The sequence below is a fragment of the Poecilia reticulata genome, chromosome 14, assembly GCF_904066995.2.
Source record: "Poecilia reticulata chromosome 14, P_reticulata-male-v2, whole genome shotgun sequence".
In the NCBI taxonomy this organism is placed as follows: domain Eukaryota; kingdom Metazoa; phylum Chordata; class Actinopteri; order Cyprinodontiformes; family Poeciliidae; genus Poecilia; species Poecilia reticulata.
The window spans coordinates 28084292-28105031 of record NC_088843.1 but is presented as its reverse complement, the minus strand read 5'-3'; the positions used below and the strand labels follow the sequence as shown (position 1 = coordinate 28105031).

General features: G+C 42.9%; 2 protein-coding genes across 14 annotated transcripts in view; one reads left to right on the top strand and one right to left on the bottom strand.

Annotated features, from left to right (window-relative positions):
• Nucleotides 1-20740, top strand: part of bbx (BBX high mobility group box domain containing) — an 82220-nt gene that overhangs the window by 39036 nt on the left and 22444 nt on the right. For all 13 annotated transcript variants that reach the window (XR_014090999.1, XR_014090998.1, XR_014090997.1 and 10 more), the window contains 3 exons: nucleotides 5633-6467; nucleotides 6583-6715; nucleotides 7279-7430. Coding sequence is in view for 9 of the 13 variants with exons in the window: in XM_081615890.1 (XP_081472016.1) it covers nucleotides 5633-6467; nucleotides 6583-6715; nucleotides 7279-7430 (1120 nt within the window). In the remaining 4 variants the exon portion in view is untranslated. The remainder of the gene's footprint in view (nucleotides 1-5632; nucleotides 6468-6582; nucleotides 6716-7278; nucleotides 7431-20740) is intronic.
• LOC145554938 (protein CFDP2-like) lies at nucleotides 13936-16293 on the bottom strand. Its single transcript, XM_081615897.1, has 2 exons — nucleotides 15674-16293; nucleotides 13936-15576 (listed from the first exon to the last, which is right to left on the bottom strand). Exon 2 carries the CDS (start codon nucleotides 15305-15307, stop codon nucleotides 14561-14563), a length of 747 nt encoding a protein of 248 aa, XP_081472023.1. The 5' UTR covers nucleotides 15308-15576; nucleotides 15674-16293; the 3' UTR covers nucleotides 13936-14560.

Sequence of the window (20740 nt, the reverse complement as noted above, 5' to 3'; positions counted from 1 at the left end):
CAGCCACCTGCTCATATACTCCTCACAGATGATGAGATTGGTCGCAGGTGCGCAGGATCCAGGGGCCACAGACACACCCTCCAGGTAGGTGCAACCTCTTGGCACCCTCTAGTGGATAAGGAGGGGAAAAGCAGCAAACTAGCCATTCCCACAACCCCGGTTCCCAACAGTACCCCTCCCTTAACGACCGCCACCTGGCAGTCCTGAAGAGCATGAAGGAAGGGACAAATGATAATCAAATATAAGGGTCCAAAATAAACAAACCAGGGACCCATAAACATTCCTCTGGGCTGTTGCCCTCTCAGTCGACTGCCAACCACGGCCTCGCCGACGGGAGTCCATGACCCGGCGCACAGCATAGGCAGGATGCCCATCAATGTCTCGGGTGGGAGGAGAGCACAAGGAGCTGGCCTGGACGGGCTTGACCTGGGAGACATGAAAAGTGGGATGTATATGAAGAGAGGCGGGGAGATGACGACGGACTGCAGATGGATTAATGACAGTTTCAATTTCATAAGGACCAATAAATCGGGGAGACAGTTTCTTGGATATAGATTTCAATGGGATGTCTTTTGCGGAGAGCTAAACCTTTTGTCCGGGGGTATAAAGAGGGGCAGGTCTTCTTTTCCGGTCAGGAAGGCGGCGGTTTTGTTCGGCTGTTTGGTTGAGTGCAGTGATGATGTTGTTCCATATGGCTCTACAACGGCAAATGTGGTGCTGAACGGAGGTGACTGAGATCTCCTTCTCATCAGAAGGAAAAAATGGAGGCTGATAGCCTAGCGAGACTTCAAAAGAGGACAAACCAGTGGCAGCAGAGATGTGTGAGTTATGAGCATACTTGACCCATGGGAAATGATGACTCTAGTCTGATGGGTTGGTGGAGATGAGGCATCAGAGGGTTGATTTCAGTTCCTGATTCATGTGTTCAGATTGTCCATTTGACTGAGGGTGATAACCAGAGGTTAGAGATACTTTAGCTTCAAGGGCTGAACAAAAATGTGGTTTGCGGTCAGATAAGATTTCTTGTGGGATGCTGTGTAATTGGAATACATGTTTTGCCAGGAGCTGCACAGTCTAGAAGACTGAAGGAAGCTTTCTTAGAGGGATTAAAAGGCAGGATTTAGAAAAACGGTGGACAATAGTGAATATGGTGGTCAAGCCTTTGGAGATGGGCAGTCTGGTGACAAAGTCGACGGCTATGTGTGACCAGGAGTGTTTGGGTATGGAGAACTGCTGTAGCAGACCAGATGGCGATTGATGGGAGAACTTGTTCCGAGCGCAGGTGGGACAAGCGAGAACATACTATTTGACGTCTATGAACGGATGGCCACCAGAATCGACGGGAAATAAGGGACTGACACCAGGATTTTGAAAATTTTTTTTAGTTCTTTAACCAGGTAAACCCCGTTGAGATCCAGATCTCATTTTCAAGAGGGACTGAGAATTTGACTGAATGCATCCAATGGATTAAGCGGACTCTGCGGATGTATGTCTCATTAGTGGGACCGGTACCAGGGTTGGGTTCAGACTGCTGTGCTTCCTTAATCTCAATGGCTGCGACGGTACGACTGGGGGGCAAGATGGTGGCAGGGGTCTTCTCGGAATCATCTGGAGAATGTATTCTGGACAGAGCATCGGGTTTAATGTTCCTGGAGCCTGGACAGTAAGAGATAGACAGATTAAACCGGGAGAAAAACAATGACCAACGGGATTGTCAAATCCACTCATCCCCTTTGCAGATGCGAAGGAGATGATACGCATTTCTGAGGTTGAGTTTAGTAAAAATAGTAGCTTCATGGACTGGTTCAAAAGCTGATGAAAGAAGTGGCAAAGGGTATTTGTTTTTAACAGTAATTTGATTCAAACCTTAATCACTACAAAGATGCACGGTCTCAGGGACCCGTCCTTTTTCCCTACGAAAAAGAATCCTGCACCCAAAGGTGAGGATGATGCCGGCAGCCAGGGGCTCCTTTATGTATCTCTCCATTGTCTCTCTTTCAGGTTGTGATATGTGGTACAGGCGAGTGTTGGGTAGTAGTGCTCCAGGGAGAAGATCGATTGCACAATCATAAGGGCGATGAGGTGAAAGAGGTAGTGCTTTGGACTTACTGAAAACCGGTGCTAGATCATGATAATCCACTGGGATGGTGGGTCAGCTCCATGCTGTTTCACCGGTGGAGGACCTGGAGGCAGTGTTGTGGTCAAGACCACCTAACCCGAGACCAAGACAAGACCAAGACCAGAGCATATCGAGACCGAGACAAGACCAAGACTTTTAGGGTCCGAGACCAAGTCAAGCCCAAGACCGAGGGAAGTCGAGACCGAGTCAAGACCAAGACCAGCGGCCTGCGCTAAATGACATGATAAAATGTGAAATATGATCAAAATTGCTTCTCAAATTGATCTGAAATATCCATATTCCCATAAAAACACCTAGATATTAAATACATAATAAATTTTACCAATAATAAAATGAAGTGCTTCCATCTTTGTGCTACAATCCGCAATGGTCTCGTGCCATCCCTAAAAAGATAACGCCCTGGGCGTTTGCCGATATTGCTTATGTCAGAAACTACCATTCTCTGCACCATTAAACATAGCAATTGAGGCAATGCCCTGACTGTAAATAACGCTCAACTATGAACACTGACCAAGGAGCAACAAAGAAGTAACCAAGCACAAGGCGCTCACCATGACTGTTTTCATCGTCTCTCCTGCTACATGAAGCCAGGCAGTCTGACACCATGGCAGACATTACAGCTGCCACTTTGAACAAAAACAATCATACAGCAATGTGCATGCTCTGTGTACTCTTTCATTCTTGTTTTATTTATTTGTTAATTAAAATATCAATGTATATAATTAAATAAAGTAATGATGGCTACTGCAGTGTACGCAAAGCATTACAAGAACAAAGAACGGCTCTCAGTGACACTCCAGTCCTATTTTCTAAGTAAAGAGCCATTCAGAAGAATCGGACTGTTCCTGAATGTCGCATCACTATATTGCAGACTTTTGGACACAGCTTTGTCCCATATATGCGACAAGTCAGTCAACACCTCCGCACAATAATTCAGCACAATGAGTGACTTTTTTTCATCACAATGTCACAAATGCTTATGTGTCTCTGTACAGCTAGCTTTGCTAGCATCATGTCAACAGAGCTTACCTTTCTTTGAGCTACTTTTCTAAGTGACGAAAAAAGTTAGCCGTTGTCTAAGTGCTGCTGAGTTAGCTGTAGCCATCGGATTTCTTATGATTTATGCAGCGCTATTCTATTACTGACGATTAGACAGATCTTCTGCCACTCAGAGAAAACCACTGCGCATGTCTCAGAGCGCCGTGTGTGAGTGAAAGGTGGGGAGGGGGAGGAGGGAGTAACAGAAACACGTAATTGCTTGGATTTTAATCTGTGCGTTTTGCACTCACCGAAAACAAATATGTTAACAAATAAACTGGACAGTATGCTGTACATTTAGTGATATTTTCACATGTGCGGTCTTGACCGGTCTTGAAATAAAATGCAGAGTCCTCAACACCCGAGACCGAGACAAGACCGAGACCAAACGCGTTCGAGTCCTAGACGAGACCGAGACCATCAAAAAATGGTCTCGAGACCAAGACCGACCTCGAGTACTACAACACTGCCTGGAGGGACTGCTGAGCGGAGACAGGTGGAGTGACAGTTCAGTGACCATGACTCAATTTGTTTTTCTGACCAGTTAATGCGGGGATTGTGTAGTTGTAACCAGTCAAAACCGAGGATTATGGGTGAATTGGCTGCTGAGAAAACGTAAAACGAAACAAACTCCCTGTGATTACCGGAAGTAATTAATTGCAGCAGTTTGTTCTGGTGAGTAATCTGTCGTAAGGCTTAGCCATCTAAGGTGGAAACTCGAAGTGGCGTGGGAGGTTGTACTGTATCGATGGACATTTGCTGAACGAGGGTGGAGTCAATGAGATTATGCTCACAGCCTGAATCAACCATAGTCGACAGGGTTAAAGACTGATCTTTATGTAAGATTGTAGTGGGGAGCAGCAGGCGAGGAGAATCTTCTTTTTGTAAATGGTCCGCCAGTCTCATTGCTTCTACTGGTGGACGTTGGCTTTTGATCAAATGGGGCATCCAGAAATGAAATGGCCGGAAGCTCCACAGTACAAACAGAGGTTAGACTTCATTTTTCTCTGCCTTTCTTCAGGAGTGAGATTAATATGGTCAATTTTTGCATAGGTTTTGGTTTATCCAAGCTCTGCGAGGAAGAGTGAGTTGAGCTGGTTAACTGGAGTGTTCTAATAGGTGGGCTTTGTTTGTTTCTTTTCTTTGTTCTGGCCCAAATTCTATTGTCTAATTGAATGGTTTGACTTATTAATTCTTCGAGAGTCTCGGGTTCATAGGTCATAGGTCGGAAAACGTGATACGGATCAGAGTTTCAGACCTGGAGGCAGGGACTTGAGCTGTCGTCAAAGCCAGAGCGGCAGCGGAAGTCTGTTGAAAAGAGTTTTGTAAAAAGTTAGCGAGTTCTTCAAGATAGTTTCTGCTTGACGATTATTTAGTTCCTGTAAAGTATCATAGTTTTGAATGAGAGAGTGTTGTTCCTCTAAAGTTCTTCGGAGTGTGTCTGCTGGGTTTGTCTGTTGGCCAGAGTGATCTGTCATGTTGGATTCTAGTTTTCTGATCCACATGCATAACACCACTCGGAGAACAACAATCAGTAAAATAAAGTTTATTTAAACAAAGAGTTTGAGTTTGGCTGTCTGGACCTTGGGGGGCTGCAACTAGTCAGTGTCAGAGTATTGAGGTGAAGTTCAAATTTGTCCAGAGGGGGAAAACAGTACTGTAGTCACCAGGACTGTGTTCGGATGATGAGGGTTTCTTGATGGTAGTGGAGGCTGCAGTGGAGGGCAGACAGGCAAGCACTAGAGCGGAGGAGGCAAGAAGCAAGATGGGCTTCCGGCCGGGAAATCCAAGAGAGGTAAGGTTGATTGCAGAGTTGACGATGGAACTCAGGCAACCAGTGGGTAACATCCACAGCGTCACGAGGGAGATAATCCAGAAAGCAGTAAACCCAGGGCTTCACAGAGATTGGGTCCAAGGTGTCACTAGGAAAACACCTGAGGAGGAGGCAACAGGGAAATATTACTAAGAGTCAATTTGGTGAGATCACAGAGAGCAAACTTGGGGGGCTGGAGTACCATTACTGGCAAACACTCTGGCGCTGAAGTGCCAGCAGCCTCCTGCATTTAAATTATGTAACAATTATGTAATATGTAATATATATATGGTGTCTCATATTTAACAAAACAATGTATATTATTATTACTATTATGTACATTTCTATAATTGGCTAAAAACTGCAGCTTGTACCAAAATTACTAAGTTGACTTTGTTTGAATAATAAAGTTTTTTTCCCCCATTAATCTTTGCATTTTTTGGTGTGCAAAAGGCAATGCCCGAAATATTTGTCAGAAGTTCTAAATATTTGACCTTAGTATTCATCTCGGAATGACTGGTCTTGACTCCATCCCTGCTGTTTTATATCCTGAATAGAATCATTACGATTATATAGGATATGTGGAGGATATTATCGAAATACAGATTCACATAATGTAATTGTTTTATTTGTTTTTATAGATGTGTCTAGCATCAGAAGCAGGAAAAATAAACTCAATAGTGTCTCAGCCCGATGACAACTGCTCCACAACAACACTCAAGCAAATATCCATGAATCCAGGAGTTAAGGAGGAGAGAGACAACTCTGACTGCTGTAGTCCTCCTCATAGATCGCCCTCCCCTTCATCTCCTTCCTCTGGAACATCCACCCCCACTGCTCAGCATACAAGCCAAAGTGGATGTGTCAGAAAGAAGAACAAGAAATATGAGGAGGTGAAGTCTAATGACATCCCATGTTCAGAAAAGAGAGTGAGTACGAATTGTCAGCACTTTGAATCAAATGTGGACAGCACCATTGAGGCAGTGGCCAGAGGAACTTGGATTGACAAAGAGGATAAATCCAAGAAGAAGACCTCTCCCAGTCTTATCAGTAGAAGCTCTGGTCTGCCACAAAAGAAAACTAAGACCAAAGTTAAAGCACTGGTTAAAGCGAAAGAAGAAGAGTTGGAAGACGGCAGGAAGCTGCAGGGGTCCTCTGAAGGGGAGAGAAAGAAAGTAGTGCCTGGCATTGAGGCCAGGACTGAAGCAGAAAGTGTAAGTAGTAAAACCACAGGCCTTCAAAGCTGCATGCCAGAGTCTCCCCAGCCCAACTGCGGCCAATCGCCGGTGAAGCCCAAAGAAGAGGACAAGGAGAAGCACAAGGAGAAAGAACAACAGAAGGCTAGTGACACAACCTGTGAGCTGAACACACACAACCATGGCTCCAGAAAATCCGAGCGAAGCTGTAAGGGTGCCTTGTACAAAACTCTTGTGTCTGAGGGAATGCTAACTTCATTGAGAGCCAATATAGACAGAGGTATTTAATTTGAATTCTCAACCAAATAGATTAAACATTCCACTCTAGTCTTGTAAAAATATGTAGTTAAGAAATGCTGATAAACGTTACTAATATGGCTGACTCATTTCTGCAGGTAAAAGAGGTGCTTTCCGCGCTTTTGATCATGATTCTAACTGGAGTCAGGACAGCTGGACAGTTTCACACGTGGGACCAAGTAATACCAAGAAGCTAAAAAAGTCCAAGTCCAAAGAAGAGTCTTCACAGAGGTTTGTCATATCCTACCACATACATTTAAGTCATGTAAAATCTGTGGAAAGAGCTAAAGATTAGAGTGATGGCAAGTAGGGCTTTCAGTCTTAAGGATTTAGGGTTCATCACCAATGAGGACTTGTAAGAATATCAGTGGAAAAACATGACACATCTCCTGTGTTATGCAATAAAAAAAACTTTCCAAATTTGGTTTCCTTTTAAAATATAATGAAATGAGATGCTGGGGTCCTTCCCTATCAGAATCAAGCTTCTTGGTTGAAATTATTTAATTTCTTTGTAAGCCATTTAACCTCCAAAATCGGTACCAAAGGGGTGATGGAGTGGCGCAGGGGTTAAGCACAACCCACATCACCAATGATGCTCGTTGAGGCCTTAGTCTCAACGCGATTCCCTGCCTGGTGACCATTGCTGCATGTGTTTCCCCTTCTCTCGTTGCCCCCTTTCCTTTTAATTCACTATCAAATAAAGGCCACTAGAGCATTTAAAACCTTACAAAAATGGGTACCAAACAATTATTGCCTGCACTATTTGTGATCTAACTTTGTTCTTGATTTTTCAGCCTGGGAAAACTAGAAGAGGAGTTTGAAAAGAAGTTCAACAGCCTACCACAGTACAGTCCACTCACCTTTGATAAGAAGGGTACAGCTGTTGCCAAGAAAAAGAAAACTGACTGCTCCTCTAGCGTAGATGAACCCTCTAAAGCTCCACAAGGTTAGAATGCTGTTTATACGAAAGGTCACTCCACTGAACAATGCCAGGGTTTCATGTATTATAAGTCTGGCGGGCTGCTTGCCCCCTACCAGACTAAGTGTTGCTTATTTTTGGTTTTTTATTAAGAAAACATCTTACTGCTAAAAACATCAACATCACTAACAACATTTCTCATAGAATTGGAGAAATCTGGGACAGGGGACCTAGTTTAACCCTTGTATGTAGAAATGGGGTCCAACTGACCCCACACACGTAAAACTTGTATCATTTGCCATAGTCCTCTACGTTTGCCTCAGTCCTGATACAAACAAGGGTTAATTGGCAATCAGTGATAATTGTAGTTTACTGTGATTTGTGAACTAAAGGACTCAAACTCAAAGATTAAACTCATAGTATCAGATTGTAGCTATGGTAACAAAGCAATCTAACTATGAAGATTGTTGTGATATTCTGGGTTGGAAAGAATCAGAGAAAGAAGATATGGATTCGGGTTCTTTCTTTTTAATGGTGGAACGCCGAACAAATACAGCCACTTCAGTGTGTGACGTCAGCTCTAGACGTCCTAATAAGTTGGCATACCAAAACTATTCCTAGAACAGGAACGTTAATGTTTCTTCCCACTGGGGGGCAACAAACTCTATTACAATTGTTCTTTGCACTTTTACAAAGTAAACTTGCCGACCCCTTAAAGTCTTAAATTTAAATGTTAAACAATTTGAAATCTGTTAATTTATCTATGCTGGAATTAGGGGTTGCACTAACTAGTCGACTAGTCAATTCTTTACTCTGAAATGATTTTTTACGAGGCCAGTCGACTAGTCCCAATCATGTGACAAAGCAGATTTTTCCATATTGTTTCTTGTTCTTTTAATTCTTAAAAGAATTTAATTAATTCTTTTAATTTTAGTTAAAAGCGCTTTTTTTATCAATATTTGCCGTGCATATAGCTGATAAAGCCTCCAAGTTGATGTGAAGCATTTTGCGTTTACGTCACTTTGATGTCATCGCAAAAAGTTGACTTCTACTCAACTTTTATGTTGTAGTCGACCTTAAAAAATATGCAGTCCTTCAACCGCTATGCTGGATCCATTAAATCAAATTTAATAGCATTGACATTTACAAACGGTAGATTTCTATATCTGTGGTCTATATTAAAATGTTAGCATTTATTGGGTCCTTTAAGGCCACAGGGTCTGAAAAGGCTGCTGACTTAATTTGGATTTAAAGAAGTGCAAATAATTGATATTTATTTTTATTGTATATATATATATATATATGGGTATTTGTTGTTTTTAAGACTATAGTTGTGGATTTAAGTATTGTCAGAAATTCTTCAAGTATTCAAGCAGGGGCGGATCTAGAAAAATATTTATGGGGTGAAAAGAGAGGGGCAGGAATTTTTTCAGGGGTGGCAGTATATATATACAAAATATTGTTTTTAACTTGCATTGTTTCAAAATGAACTTCATGTAGCACAGAGGCTTAAATACAATTTCTTAATGTAGTATAGTTAATTATTTTTACATCTTTCATACTGCTGCTAATTGATATGCATTACTGGACTGGACAGCACCTACTGGTCACTATGATCACATAGCGACCAGTAGGCGCTGTCCAGTCCAGTGTCCAGAAAACCATTTTATCCCAATACAGGACAAGCAGAAATCTGTCACAAAAATATTAGTAGTGCCATCATTTGTTATCAGATATATCTATTAAATATGACTTAAAATAAAGATGAGAAAACTGATGTTTGCTAAATTCTCAGTGATACAAACACTGCATGAAAAGTGGGATTTTTGACCCTGTATTCTGACGTGAACGCAGGTCGTGAGCGACAGCCAGGGGTGAAAGTAAGGGGGTACAGCAGGGTACTGCGTACCCCTAAAAGATTTAGCAGGGGTACGCAGTACCTGCATGAGAGGGGAGCTGCTGTCAGCTGTAAATAATCAGTGGCTTCACTAATCAGCCGTGACTGTTTAGTTTTTCAAGAACAATCTAAAACACGACTTAATCAGTTAATAAATAACTTTTTTTCCATTTCATATTGTTTCTGAACTGTTCGTTCTTTGCTAGAGCAGCGGTGCAATATGTCGATCGCTGAAGGTTTTGAGTCGATCTCGGCATTAGGACAAACTGAACGCAACCAGGAGACTGAGAGCAGCATGTCCTCCTCTGATTGGCTTATCAAAACGTTTGTAACTTTATTAAAGAACAACAAAAAAATCAATAAAACGTGTTCAAATTAATGACCCAACAACAATAATAATCTCTGTAATTATTGTTTCAACAAGGTGTTGCGCAATTCTGTGCGTTTCGGTTCCATTACCAAAATAACTAGCAGAGCTGGAGTTTAAAATTAACTAATCAACCACCACTGTGTTAATTTAGCACTTATTAATGATCGCAAAATAAATATGAAGCCTGCAAACCTAATATCGTAACTGACTGAATGTTATGTTTTTAACGTAATCTCTGGTCGGTTTGTGGAGCGCAGGAGGTTGCCATGGCAACGGGTGTGCTTAAATGACAGACGACGAGTAAAAAGGTGCGAGTGGTTTAGAGTTCATCACCTGTTCAGGTTATTTTACCTTTGTTTACCTTTGCTGTGGCTCATCACAGCCGCTGTAATTTCTGAACGTTCAATAAATGACAAACTTGGATTAATTACCTCATTAGTCTGAGTTTCTGAGTTGACGTCATTTACAACAAACATCAAATATGGTAAATATGTTTCATTAAATATTTAACAAACAAATGGCTTCTACCGCAATAATTATGTGAAATTGAATTAATTGTCTAATATAAAAAAAATTGTTTGGTGCTGTCGGGCTCAGAGTCTGAGAGACTTTTCCTTTATCAAACAATTTTTTTGCCTCTTATTTAGTGGAAATATTGATGTTGATGAGACTTAATGATAACCTTTTTCAACCTTTATAGCTCCACTGTTGAAAATAAGGCTCTAACATTCACAAATGTTAGAGCCAATCCAGTCCAACATCTGGTTTGAGGTGATTCCTCTGGAACCGGTTGGAGGAAAAATATCCCAACTTCAGAAGATGAGCTTTAACCTAACAGAGCTCTGTGGTTCCTCCTGTCAGTATGAGAGTCAGGGTGAGGAGGCGCCATGTTAGGAAGAGAAGTGGAAGCTGCAGGATCTTCAGAACAAACAGGTCATGATGCTAAGCTACTGATTATCCCTCTGTCTGGATACAGGATCAATAGAACCAGTTTAAAAGCTAAAATGAATGGTTATATGCCAGACATGGAAAACTGGGATACACTCCATGCCATGATGTTCAGGATTTAGGTCTCATGGCATCTCAAGGTGTCAACATTACAGCCAGTGGGGCTGAGGGAAATACAGCTCCATTTTGTAGCAATTCAAGAGCTACCAGCTTTTATCGCTTCGCAAAAAAAATTATCAGTGCAGAAACTCCAAAGCTATATACTGTATATATATATATATATATAATATTTTGTTTATTTATTTTTTGGTCATAGTACCCCCAAGAATTTAAAACTACTTTCACCCCTGGCGACAGCAATCGACAGTTTGCATTTTCTCTCACGGGAGTCGAAATCTGTCGATTGCGGAATCCCAGGAGGCGTTAATGACTCTACTTAGCATTTGAATAGCCTAGCATATGCAAAGGTGCTTCAGCAAACCCACATGGATTCTCAGTCATTGGATGAAAAACAATGACATCACAGTTCATCATTGACATGTGATTGGTTGGTTGATGTGTGCCCATTGGACAGCACTTATGTCTTTATAAATAAACCCCGCCCCAATCATTAATATTTTTTATGCTGTATTTTAAAAAATCTATATAAAAAATAAATGCTGTATTAAAATATATTCATTTGATATTGCTTATTTGCAACATGTTCATATACAAGGAACATAAATGAAGCACAGAAGTTTTTTTTCTTTATTTCATTTTATTTTTTTTACTGTTTGCACACAAAATAAGACTTAAATGCTTGTCCATTTCTGGACCATCTGATAGTGTTTTTTTGTCCAGACATGATCAGACATTATGCTGCATTCAGGACAGGCCCAACATCTCTCCTGTAGTGTAGACCTGACGGCTCTCCTGTAGTGTAGACCTGACGGCTCTCCTGTAGTGTAGACCTGACGGCTCTCCTGTAGTGTAGACTTGACGGCTCTCCTGTAGTGTAGACCTGGGGTAACTAGGGGTCTCAACCTCACCACAGTCCATCCTGACATCCCCTCATAGCTGCCATCCTCCCAGAATGCCACCTCCTCTGCTGCCAGTTCTCTCTGCCTTCCTTCATCAGCTGTTAACACAAAACAGACAATCATTATGAGCTACAGGCATCGTTTTGTCATTATGAAACTACAGTGAAATTGTTTGGTAACTTCCCAGCTTAGTATGCATACATAAGACATGAAAACAAAACAAAAATATATATATATATTAATACATTCTTAAAGAAAATAAAAACTTTAATGGAAAAAAAAGAAAACACTTGGAAACAACTGGAAGAAAAACGAATTAAAAGCAGTTGGTAATAAATAGCAAAACATAATTCAACAAACTTTGAGGCAGATAATTTGCCTTGATGGATTTTAATAAATCACAGTACTTTAATCATTCAAGGAATTGTGACATCTCTAGATTAGTAATAAATCTTACCTGCTTCTTTCTTTAGCTACATCTGGATGACTGGCAGTAGGTCCTGGATGCAGCTGGAAAACATTTTTGTGCATTGTCAATACATAGCATAATTACATTATGTACATAAACAATGTTGAAGCATAAAATATCAACATTCTAAAATAGTAGATACTCACACACAGTTGCATCTCAGTCCTCATCATGGACATCAGAACGTTCCTGAAGAGTCTGATTGACACAAATGTGACTCCCATTCTGTGGAAATAAATCCATCCATCCATCCATTTTCTTCCGCTTATCCGGGGTCGGGTCGCGGGGGCAGCAGCTTCAGAAGGGAGGCCCAGACTTCCCTCTCCCCAGCCACTTCTTCCAGCTCCTCCGGGGGAATCCCAAGGCGTTCCCAGGCCAGCCGAGAGACGTAATCCCTCCAGCATGTCCTGGGTCTTCCCCGAGGCCTCCTCCCGGTGGGACGTGCCCGGAACACCTCACCAGGGAGGCGTCCAGGAGGCATCCTTACCAGATGCCCGAGCCACCTCAACTGGCTCCTCTCGACGTGGAGGAGCAGCGGCTCTACTCTGAGTCCCTCCCGGATGACCGAGCTTCTCACCCTATCTCTAAGGGAGAGCCAGCCACCCTGCGGAGGAAACCCATTTCGGCCGCTTGTACCCGTGATCTCGTTCTTTCGGTCATGACCCAAAGCTCATGACCATAGATGAGGGTGGGAACGTAGATCGACCGGTAAATCGAGAGCTTCGCTTTTTGGCTCAGCTCTCTCTTCACCACGACGGACCGGTACAGCGCCCGCTTCACAGTAGACGCTGCCCCAATCCGCCTGTCGATCTCCCGTTCCCTTCTTCCCTCATTCGTGAACAAGATCCCCAGATACTTAAACTCCTCCACTTGAGGAAGGACGACCCCCCTGACCCGGAGAAGGCACTCTACCCTTTTCCGGCTCAAGACCATGGAATCGGATTTGGAGGCACTGAGCCTCATCCCGGCCGCTTCACACTCGGCTGCGAATCGCTCCAGTGAGAGCTGCAGATCACGTTCCGATGAAGCCAACAGGACCACATCCTCCGGAAAAAGCAGAGATGCGATCCTAAGGCCACCAAAACGGATCCCCTCAACACCTCGGCTGCGCCTAGAAATTCTGTCCATAAAAGTAATGAACAGAATCGGTGACAAAGGGCAGCCTTGGCGGAGTCCAACTCTCACCGGAAACTAGCCCGACTTACTGCCGGCAATGCGGACCAGACTCTGACACCGGTCATACAGGGACCTGACAGCCCGTATCAAAGGGCCCGGTACCCCATACTCCCGGAGTATCCCCCACAAGGCCCCCCGAGGGACACGGTCGGACGCCTTCTCCAAGTCCACAAAACACATGTAGACTGGTTGGGCGAACTCCCATGCACCCTCCAGGACCCCGCTGAGGGTGTAGAGCTGGTCCAGTGTTCCACGACCAGGACGAAAACCACACTGCTCTTCCTGAATCCGAAGTTCGACTATCCGACGGACCCTCCTCTCCAGGACCCCTGAATAAACCTTACTAGGGAGGCTTAAGAGTGTGATCCCCCTGTAATTGGAGCACACCCTCCGGTCCCCCTTTTTAAACAGGGGGACCACCACCCCAGTCTGCCAGTCCAGGGGAACTGCCCCCGATGTCCATGCGATATTGCAGAGTCGCGTTAGCCAACACAACCCCGCAACATCCAGAGCCTTAAGGAACTCCGGGCGGATCTCATCCACCCCCGGGGCCCTGCCACCGAGGAGCTTTTTGACCACCTCGGCAACCTCATCCCCAGAGATTGGAGAGCCCAGTCCCCATGCTCAGCTTCAACAGAAGGCATGTTGGTGGGATTGAGGAGGTCTTCAAAGTATTCCGCCCACCGGCCCACAACGTCCCGAGTTGAGGTCAGCAGCGCACCATCCCCACTATAAACAGTGTTGGTGCTGCACTGCTTCCCCCTCCTGAGACGCCGGATGGTGGACCAGAATTGCCTCGAAGCCGTACGGAAGTCTGTCTCCATGGCCTCTCCAAACTCCTCCCACGCCCGAGTTTTTGCCTCAGCGACAACCCGAGCCGCATGCCGTTTCGCCCGCCGGTACCCATCAGCTGCTTCTGGAGTCCCACAGGCCAAAAAGGCCCGATAGGACTCCTTCTTCAACTTGACAGCATCCCTCACCGAAGGTGTCCACCAACGGGTTCGAGGGTTGCCGCCGCGACAGGCACCAACAACCTTGCGGCCGCAGCTCCGATAGGCCGCCTTGGCAATAGAGGTACGGGACATGGTCCACTCAGACTCAATGTCCCCCACCTCCCCCGGAACGTGTTCGAAGTTCTGCCGGAGATGAGAGTTGAAGCTCCGTCTCACAGGGGACTCTGCCAGACGTTCCCAGCAGACCCTCACTACACGTTTGGGCCTGCCAGGTCTGACCGGCTTCCTCCCCCACCACCGGAGCCAACTCATCACCAGGTAGTGGTCAGTGGACAGCTCCGCACCTCTCTTCACCCGAGTGTCCAAGACATACGGCCGCAAATCCGATGACAAAGTCAATCATCGAACTGCGGCCTAGGGCGTCCTGGTGCCAAGTGCACATATGGACGCCCTTATGCCTGAACATGGTGTTCGTGATGGACAATCCGTGACGAGCACAGAAGTCCAACAACAGAACACCGCTTGGGTTCAGATCGGGGGGGCCATTCCTCCCAACCACGCCTCTCCAGGTCTCACTGTCATTGCCCACGTGAGCGTTGAAGTCTCCCAGTAGAACAAGGGAGTCCCCAGGAGGGGCACTCTCCAGTACCCCCTCTAAGGACTCCAAGAAGGGTGGGTAATCTGAACTGCCGTTCGGCCCGTAAGCACAAACAACAGTCAGAACCCGTCCCCCCACCCGTAGGCGGAGGGAGGCTACCCTCTCGTTCACCGGAGTGAACCCCAACGTACAGGTGCCCAAACGGGGGGCAACAAGTATGCCCACTCCAGCCCGGCGCCTCTCACCGTGGGCAACTCCAGAGTGGAAGTACGTCCAGCCCCTCTCAAGGAGACTGGTTCCAGAACCAGAGCCATACGTCGAGGTGAGGCCAACTATTTCTAGCCGGAACCTCTCAGCCTCGCACACTAGCTCCGGCTCCTTCCCCACCAGAGAGGTGACGTTCCACGTCCCAAGAGCCAGCTTCTGCAGCCAAGGATCAGACCGCCAGGGTCCCCTCCCTTGGCTGCCGCCCATAGCACAATGCACCCGACCCCTTTGGCCCCTCGGACAGGTGGTGAGCCCATCGCAAGTGTGGAAATAAATGTTAAATTAAAAAATATTGCAGCAAATATATCGCTTTCTCAAAAAGACATAAGTAAATAAGTTAAAATTATTCTCAACCAACCATTATACAGTCGGGAATCAACGCAGTGATTATACATACCGGCTTCATAATTTCGTCCTGAGATCCGTCTTCCGTCCGCCATTTTGTAGATCTTTACTGCGTTCCACACTCTGCCTTGCTGTATTCGTTACAACAAAATAAAATAACGGGAAGATCAGTTTTCCTTACAAATATGCGAGTGTTCACTATTCACTAAATGTGAAATCATAACTTACTGAATTTCTCTTGGTCCTGGTGGACTCAGAGCTCCTCAGCACCGTGGTCTGAGGTCTGGCTGGTAAGGCTTGGCCATTTTTCAGGTCTGAAAAAATCAAAGAAGATGCGAGTATTTTTAAGAGTTCAGAACATCACATGTAATGGAGATTGCAATACAAAATCTCACCCTATACTTGTTTCGGCATTAAGAAAACGACAGACTGCTTTCTGTAGGAAACAAACAAAGCAACTCGCCTCGCACGTGCTATTTATAAAAGCTTTCTTACCGTGAGTTCGGCCTTGTTGGACCGCCGCGGTGTCATCTGTTGTTTTCCGCCGGGACATTGCTTAATATCAAAACGATACTGAAAAGGTAAATCCGTGAAATAGGACTTTTTTCACCATTTCACACAACGCACGGGTATTTTCGTCCATGTTGGGTGTAGGCAGTTAGCACTCGTTACCACCAGTGCAAATCTTCTTCTGGAGTTTAATGGCGGCTGCTTGACCGACTATGAAAGCGCATTACTGCCACCAACTGGACAGGAGTGTTAAATGAAAGTTGACAGAAAAAAATACATTATTTTTTCAAAAGTTACGTGACAGTATATTTTATTTTTATTATAATTAATTGCTAAAAATGTTTTTAGATGTATATGTTTATTTACTCAATTCTACTTTGAGCTCTCCTTTTTAGTTTATACAGAATATGATTCATAATCCGTGAGTTATATTTAATGCTTAACGAACAAAACTTAAAAAAAAGAATACAAATGTTTATACTCTATCAGAAAGTGTCACATACTTTCAACCATTTTGTTCTTCAATTTAAACTTGAGAGTTAAGCAACTGAATACTGAAAAATCTGTAGTTTCTTAAGTCCTGTATTGTGATGTGGAATGACCACTATCACTCCAATATAGCATGACTCTGGGTCTTTAAAGCAATCAGTGAACATTAACATTAGTTTGAATATTATTCACAAAATACTTTATGTACAATCTACCACTCTGGAACATGGTTTTTATTATTATTTTTGATTAAGTTGTGCAATTCCTGCCATCACAAGATAAATCTTCAGATAGGAGGAATGTCAAAGTAAGATCACGTTTCACAAAAGTCTATTGTATGTAATCATGCATATACTTCTTTTATATCTTCAATTCAACCAAAACTAAGTTTTTCAGTGCTCCTAACACACATGTAATATATATTTTAATGGATAAGATAGATTGTTTTCTCCAAACATACTTCTTTATGGTGAACAGAAGGTAAAAAGGCTTAGCTACAAAATGAATAAGAGTCAAAAGGCGGTGCTCAACAGTTGATTTGCATTTACATGGCACTCAGCAACTTCATTTAAATACGAAAACCTCTGCTAGGCACAAGGGGGGGTGGGAGGGGTAATAGAGGAACACGGACACACTGCTTTTTTGACCATTGTTGGCAGTGTTCAACTCTGACTAAAACCTCTTGCCGAAAGCCCTCAATCTCCATGCGCATGGCAGAACAAGGTGTCAATAGCTGTCGAAAATCCCATTTTTCGTCCTGTGACATTTTCAGCATTAATAACTGTTTTATACTTAAATCTCATTATTTCTCAATTAACAACACTGAGGGGTTTTGTCCTTGTCCTGGAACTAGTAAACGGGTGAACAGAAGGTAAAATGGGTTAGCTACAACAGGAATAAGAGTCAAAAGGCCGGTGCTCAACAGTTGATTTGCATTTGCATGGCTCCCAGCAACTTCATTTAAATACGAAAACCTCTCCTAGGCCCAAGGGGAGGAGGGTGATGAGGGAACATGGACACACAGCGTTTTTGACCATTCTTGGCAGTGCCCTACAATTTTCCACTCTGACAAAAAACCTCTTGCCGATAGCCCTCAATCTCCATGCGCACGGCAGAACTAGGTGTCAATAGAGTTCTGTCAAGATGCAAGAATGGGTGAATTTCTATTTATATTGGTCAATCTTTTTTTAAAATATGCTGTAGGAGCAGTAGTTTGATGACTGTTATAAATATCTTGACATTTTGCGAACACAGGGTATTAGCTCAGTTTTTGTCACTTGTTTAACTTTTAGGAATTGCAGCGGCTGCAGTGCGCCGCAATAAAGGTGCAATAAAGCTGATAAACAGGTGAAGAACCAAACAAGACAAAACAACTTCTGATTGTTTGCCAAGCCAAACATCAAATAAAAGTTCCATCAAGCTACTATTAAGGGACTGTGGTCAAGTTTCTCGACACAGGCAAAAGAAGGATCAATGTCCAAACTTATTGATTGTTCTTGATGATTTATTTTCCTCTTTCCACCATTTCACACAATGCACGGGCATTTTAGTTCATGTTGGGTTTAGCAGCAGCACTCATTAGCACCGGTGCAAATCTTCCTCTGGAGTTTAATGGCGGGTGCTTGACCAACTATAAAAGCGCATTACTGCCAGTGTAAAATGAAATTTGACAGAAAAAAAATACATTCTAAAAAGTTATTTTTTCAAAAGTTATGTGACAGTATATATAATTATATTTATTATAATTAATTGCTAAAATGATTTTAAATGTGTAGATCGGTGTTTCTCAACCTTTTTCGGCCCAGCGCCCCCCTAGCCTTTATCCAGGTCCCTCACCGCCCCCCACCAAAGAATTTGTAGGCTACTTTGCACTGACTATTATTTTATTATTAATATTACTATCACTATTGTAGATGTTTTGATTTTATGCTTGTTTCTGTATTTATCATCAAAAATAATTTCCCAGAGAACAAAAAAGTCATGGGAATAGAAATTATTTTCACAGGTGTCTATGAAAAATGCAATGAACATTCAAGTTAAAATCTGTAGGCATGACAGCAGCCAATCAGAGTGGAAACAATATTCTTATTATTTGTCATTTTCTAGTTGTTAAATATTACACAAAATGACCAGATAAAAGATGTTCAACATGCCAGTTTAAACTTTTAACTATTTGCAAAACGACTGAGCTCTGCAACATTAAAACATGGATAGAACTGTAACTACATTAATCATAACTCTTCTTCTCTTCAGCGTTTGTCAGTTTCTGGTGGTGCAGCTCTGTGCTGCCTTCAGGAGAATGGGACATCAGAGTATCATCCATAAAATTTCACCCACATGGCATTTAATGTGCAAACCAGAGCTTTCAGTGGAAAAATAAGTTATTTTAATGCCATACAAATATGAGACAGAAACATGGATTATATCTTTATATAGACCTGTCTATTGATTTATAGATTAATAGTTTAACTGGACAGAAATTACAAAGAACAAATCTGGTTCTTAATCAAATCCTAATGAGTCAAATTGAAAGTGTCATGGAGTCATCAGCCTCATGACATTAACACTGACATGAAAAATAATATTGAAGAAATAAATATATCAAATCTAATTAAAAACATAAATAAGTGATCAGTTCTTTACTGTTATGGTCTGTAAGATATATCTATTCTCAGTACTAGATATGGTCTCAACAAACCCATGACACTTCAACAATATTATTTTACCTTTTATCTGGAAATAGTGTCTGTTTATTCTTGCCATACTGTCCTCTGTATTAATTATTGCTCTAAAGGTCTTGTCATACTAGTTTATTCCTCTGTATTTACCTTAGTTTCTTAGTTTATTCTTGCATTTTGTTCTTCATTCATTTCCAATTAGTTTCATTTCATTAGTATTATCCTCTCTTGGTTTATTGCTATGTCCACATTAGTTTCTTTCCTGTTGCTAGATTTATTTTATCGTTTGACGCTCACCATCAGTAATCTTCACTCATCACCTGCTGCGCCGCCTAATCTCATGTGTTTCACATCATGTGTTGATTTTTTACTGTTCAGCGTCAGATTCTCAGTTTTTATGCCATAATTTACATCTAGTCGCTCTGTTTTATGTCCCGCTTCTCCTGTTTCAGAGTTTTGCACAATGTGTGCGTTCTTTTTTTTTTTCAACCCCCTAAGGCAGTGGTCCCCATTTCCCAGTCCATTGGCCAATTGGCACCGGTCCGCGCAAGAAATAATTAAATATTTCCGTTTTATGTATTATTTGAGTCTGGAGGATCTTTTATTTTGAAAATCCTTTAACCGGATTCTCTCGGTTACTTGCGCGCCAACATTGAGCCCACAAGCAGCAAAATGAGTAAGAAACAGATCAGATGTCTTTGTAAAGTTTCTTTGCAAAGGGGAAAAGGCCCAGAGAAGAGAGAAGGAGAATGGATTTATCCCGGACCGGTAGGTGAGTCCCACATTACAAGCCCGCTCTGCGTAACATGCGGCGACCGGATTCTAATGAGGGAATGAAGCGTCAAACTGCTTCGCCATGTACAGACCAAGCAGGCTGTGGATATAAGCAACACTTAGGGTGTCCTTGTCTCTCATCACTCCCAGATGGGACCGTCTCGTTGCAGAGAAACAAGCTCAGGGCTCCCGTTAGTCATTATCATGAGTTAAAATTTTCACAAAAGTAAAATGTTCATTTTTGTGGCGTAGTGGTGCATCTGCATTTTATTTTGAAGGGATATGTAAACGTTACCATAGCGACCAGAATCAGAGCGTTTGGGTAGTGGTCGATAGGAGATGAGTAGAGCTTGTGAGTCTTAAGTCTGGTTTAGACAGCAAAATTTAAGAATTGTCGGCCGATTCTCCAAACCTCTGTGACCACAGAGCTGATAAAACTACAACAGGTTGAATTGGTTCGCGTCTCCAGCCTCACGGCAGGAGCAACACACCACACGAACCGATTCCAGTCACAATCATCGCGATTCCAGAAGAAAATCCACAAAACTTCCAACATAGCATACGGGAATTTAGAATAACCAAACACGAATGGCGATGCAGAAGCAATAGTGATAGTTTGTGGAGTCATTTTAAGAGATAAAAGACGTAACAAAAAGAAAAAGCGGTGGATAAAAGATGACGGGAGCAGCCGCTCTATTTGCTGCACTATGATTTGAAGGTGACTGTTTTTTCATAGTTAACATTTTTAACTGAATAAACATAATATATATTAGTGACCTATACGTATAATAATAAACATTTCCACATATAATCTCCGATATCCACCAGACTCTCAGTTGCGCGA

Coding starts and splice junctions, on each gene's coding strand:
- LOC145554938 (XM_081615897.1), bottom strand. CDS start 15,307: ATGGGCGGCAGCCAAGGGAGGGGACCCTGGCGGTCTGATCCTTGGCTG.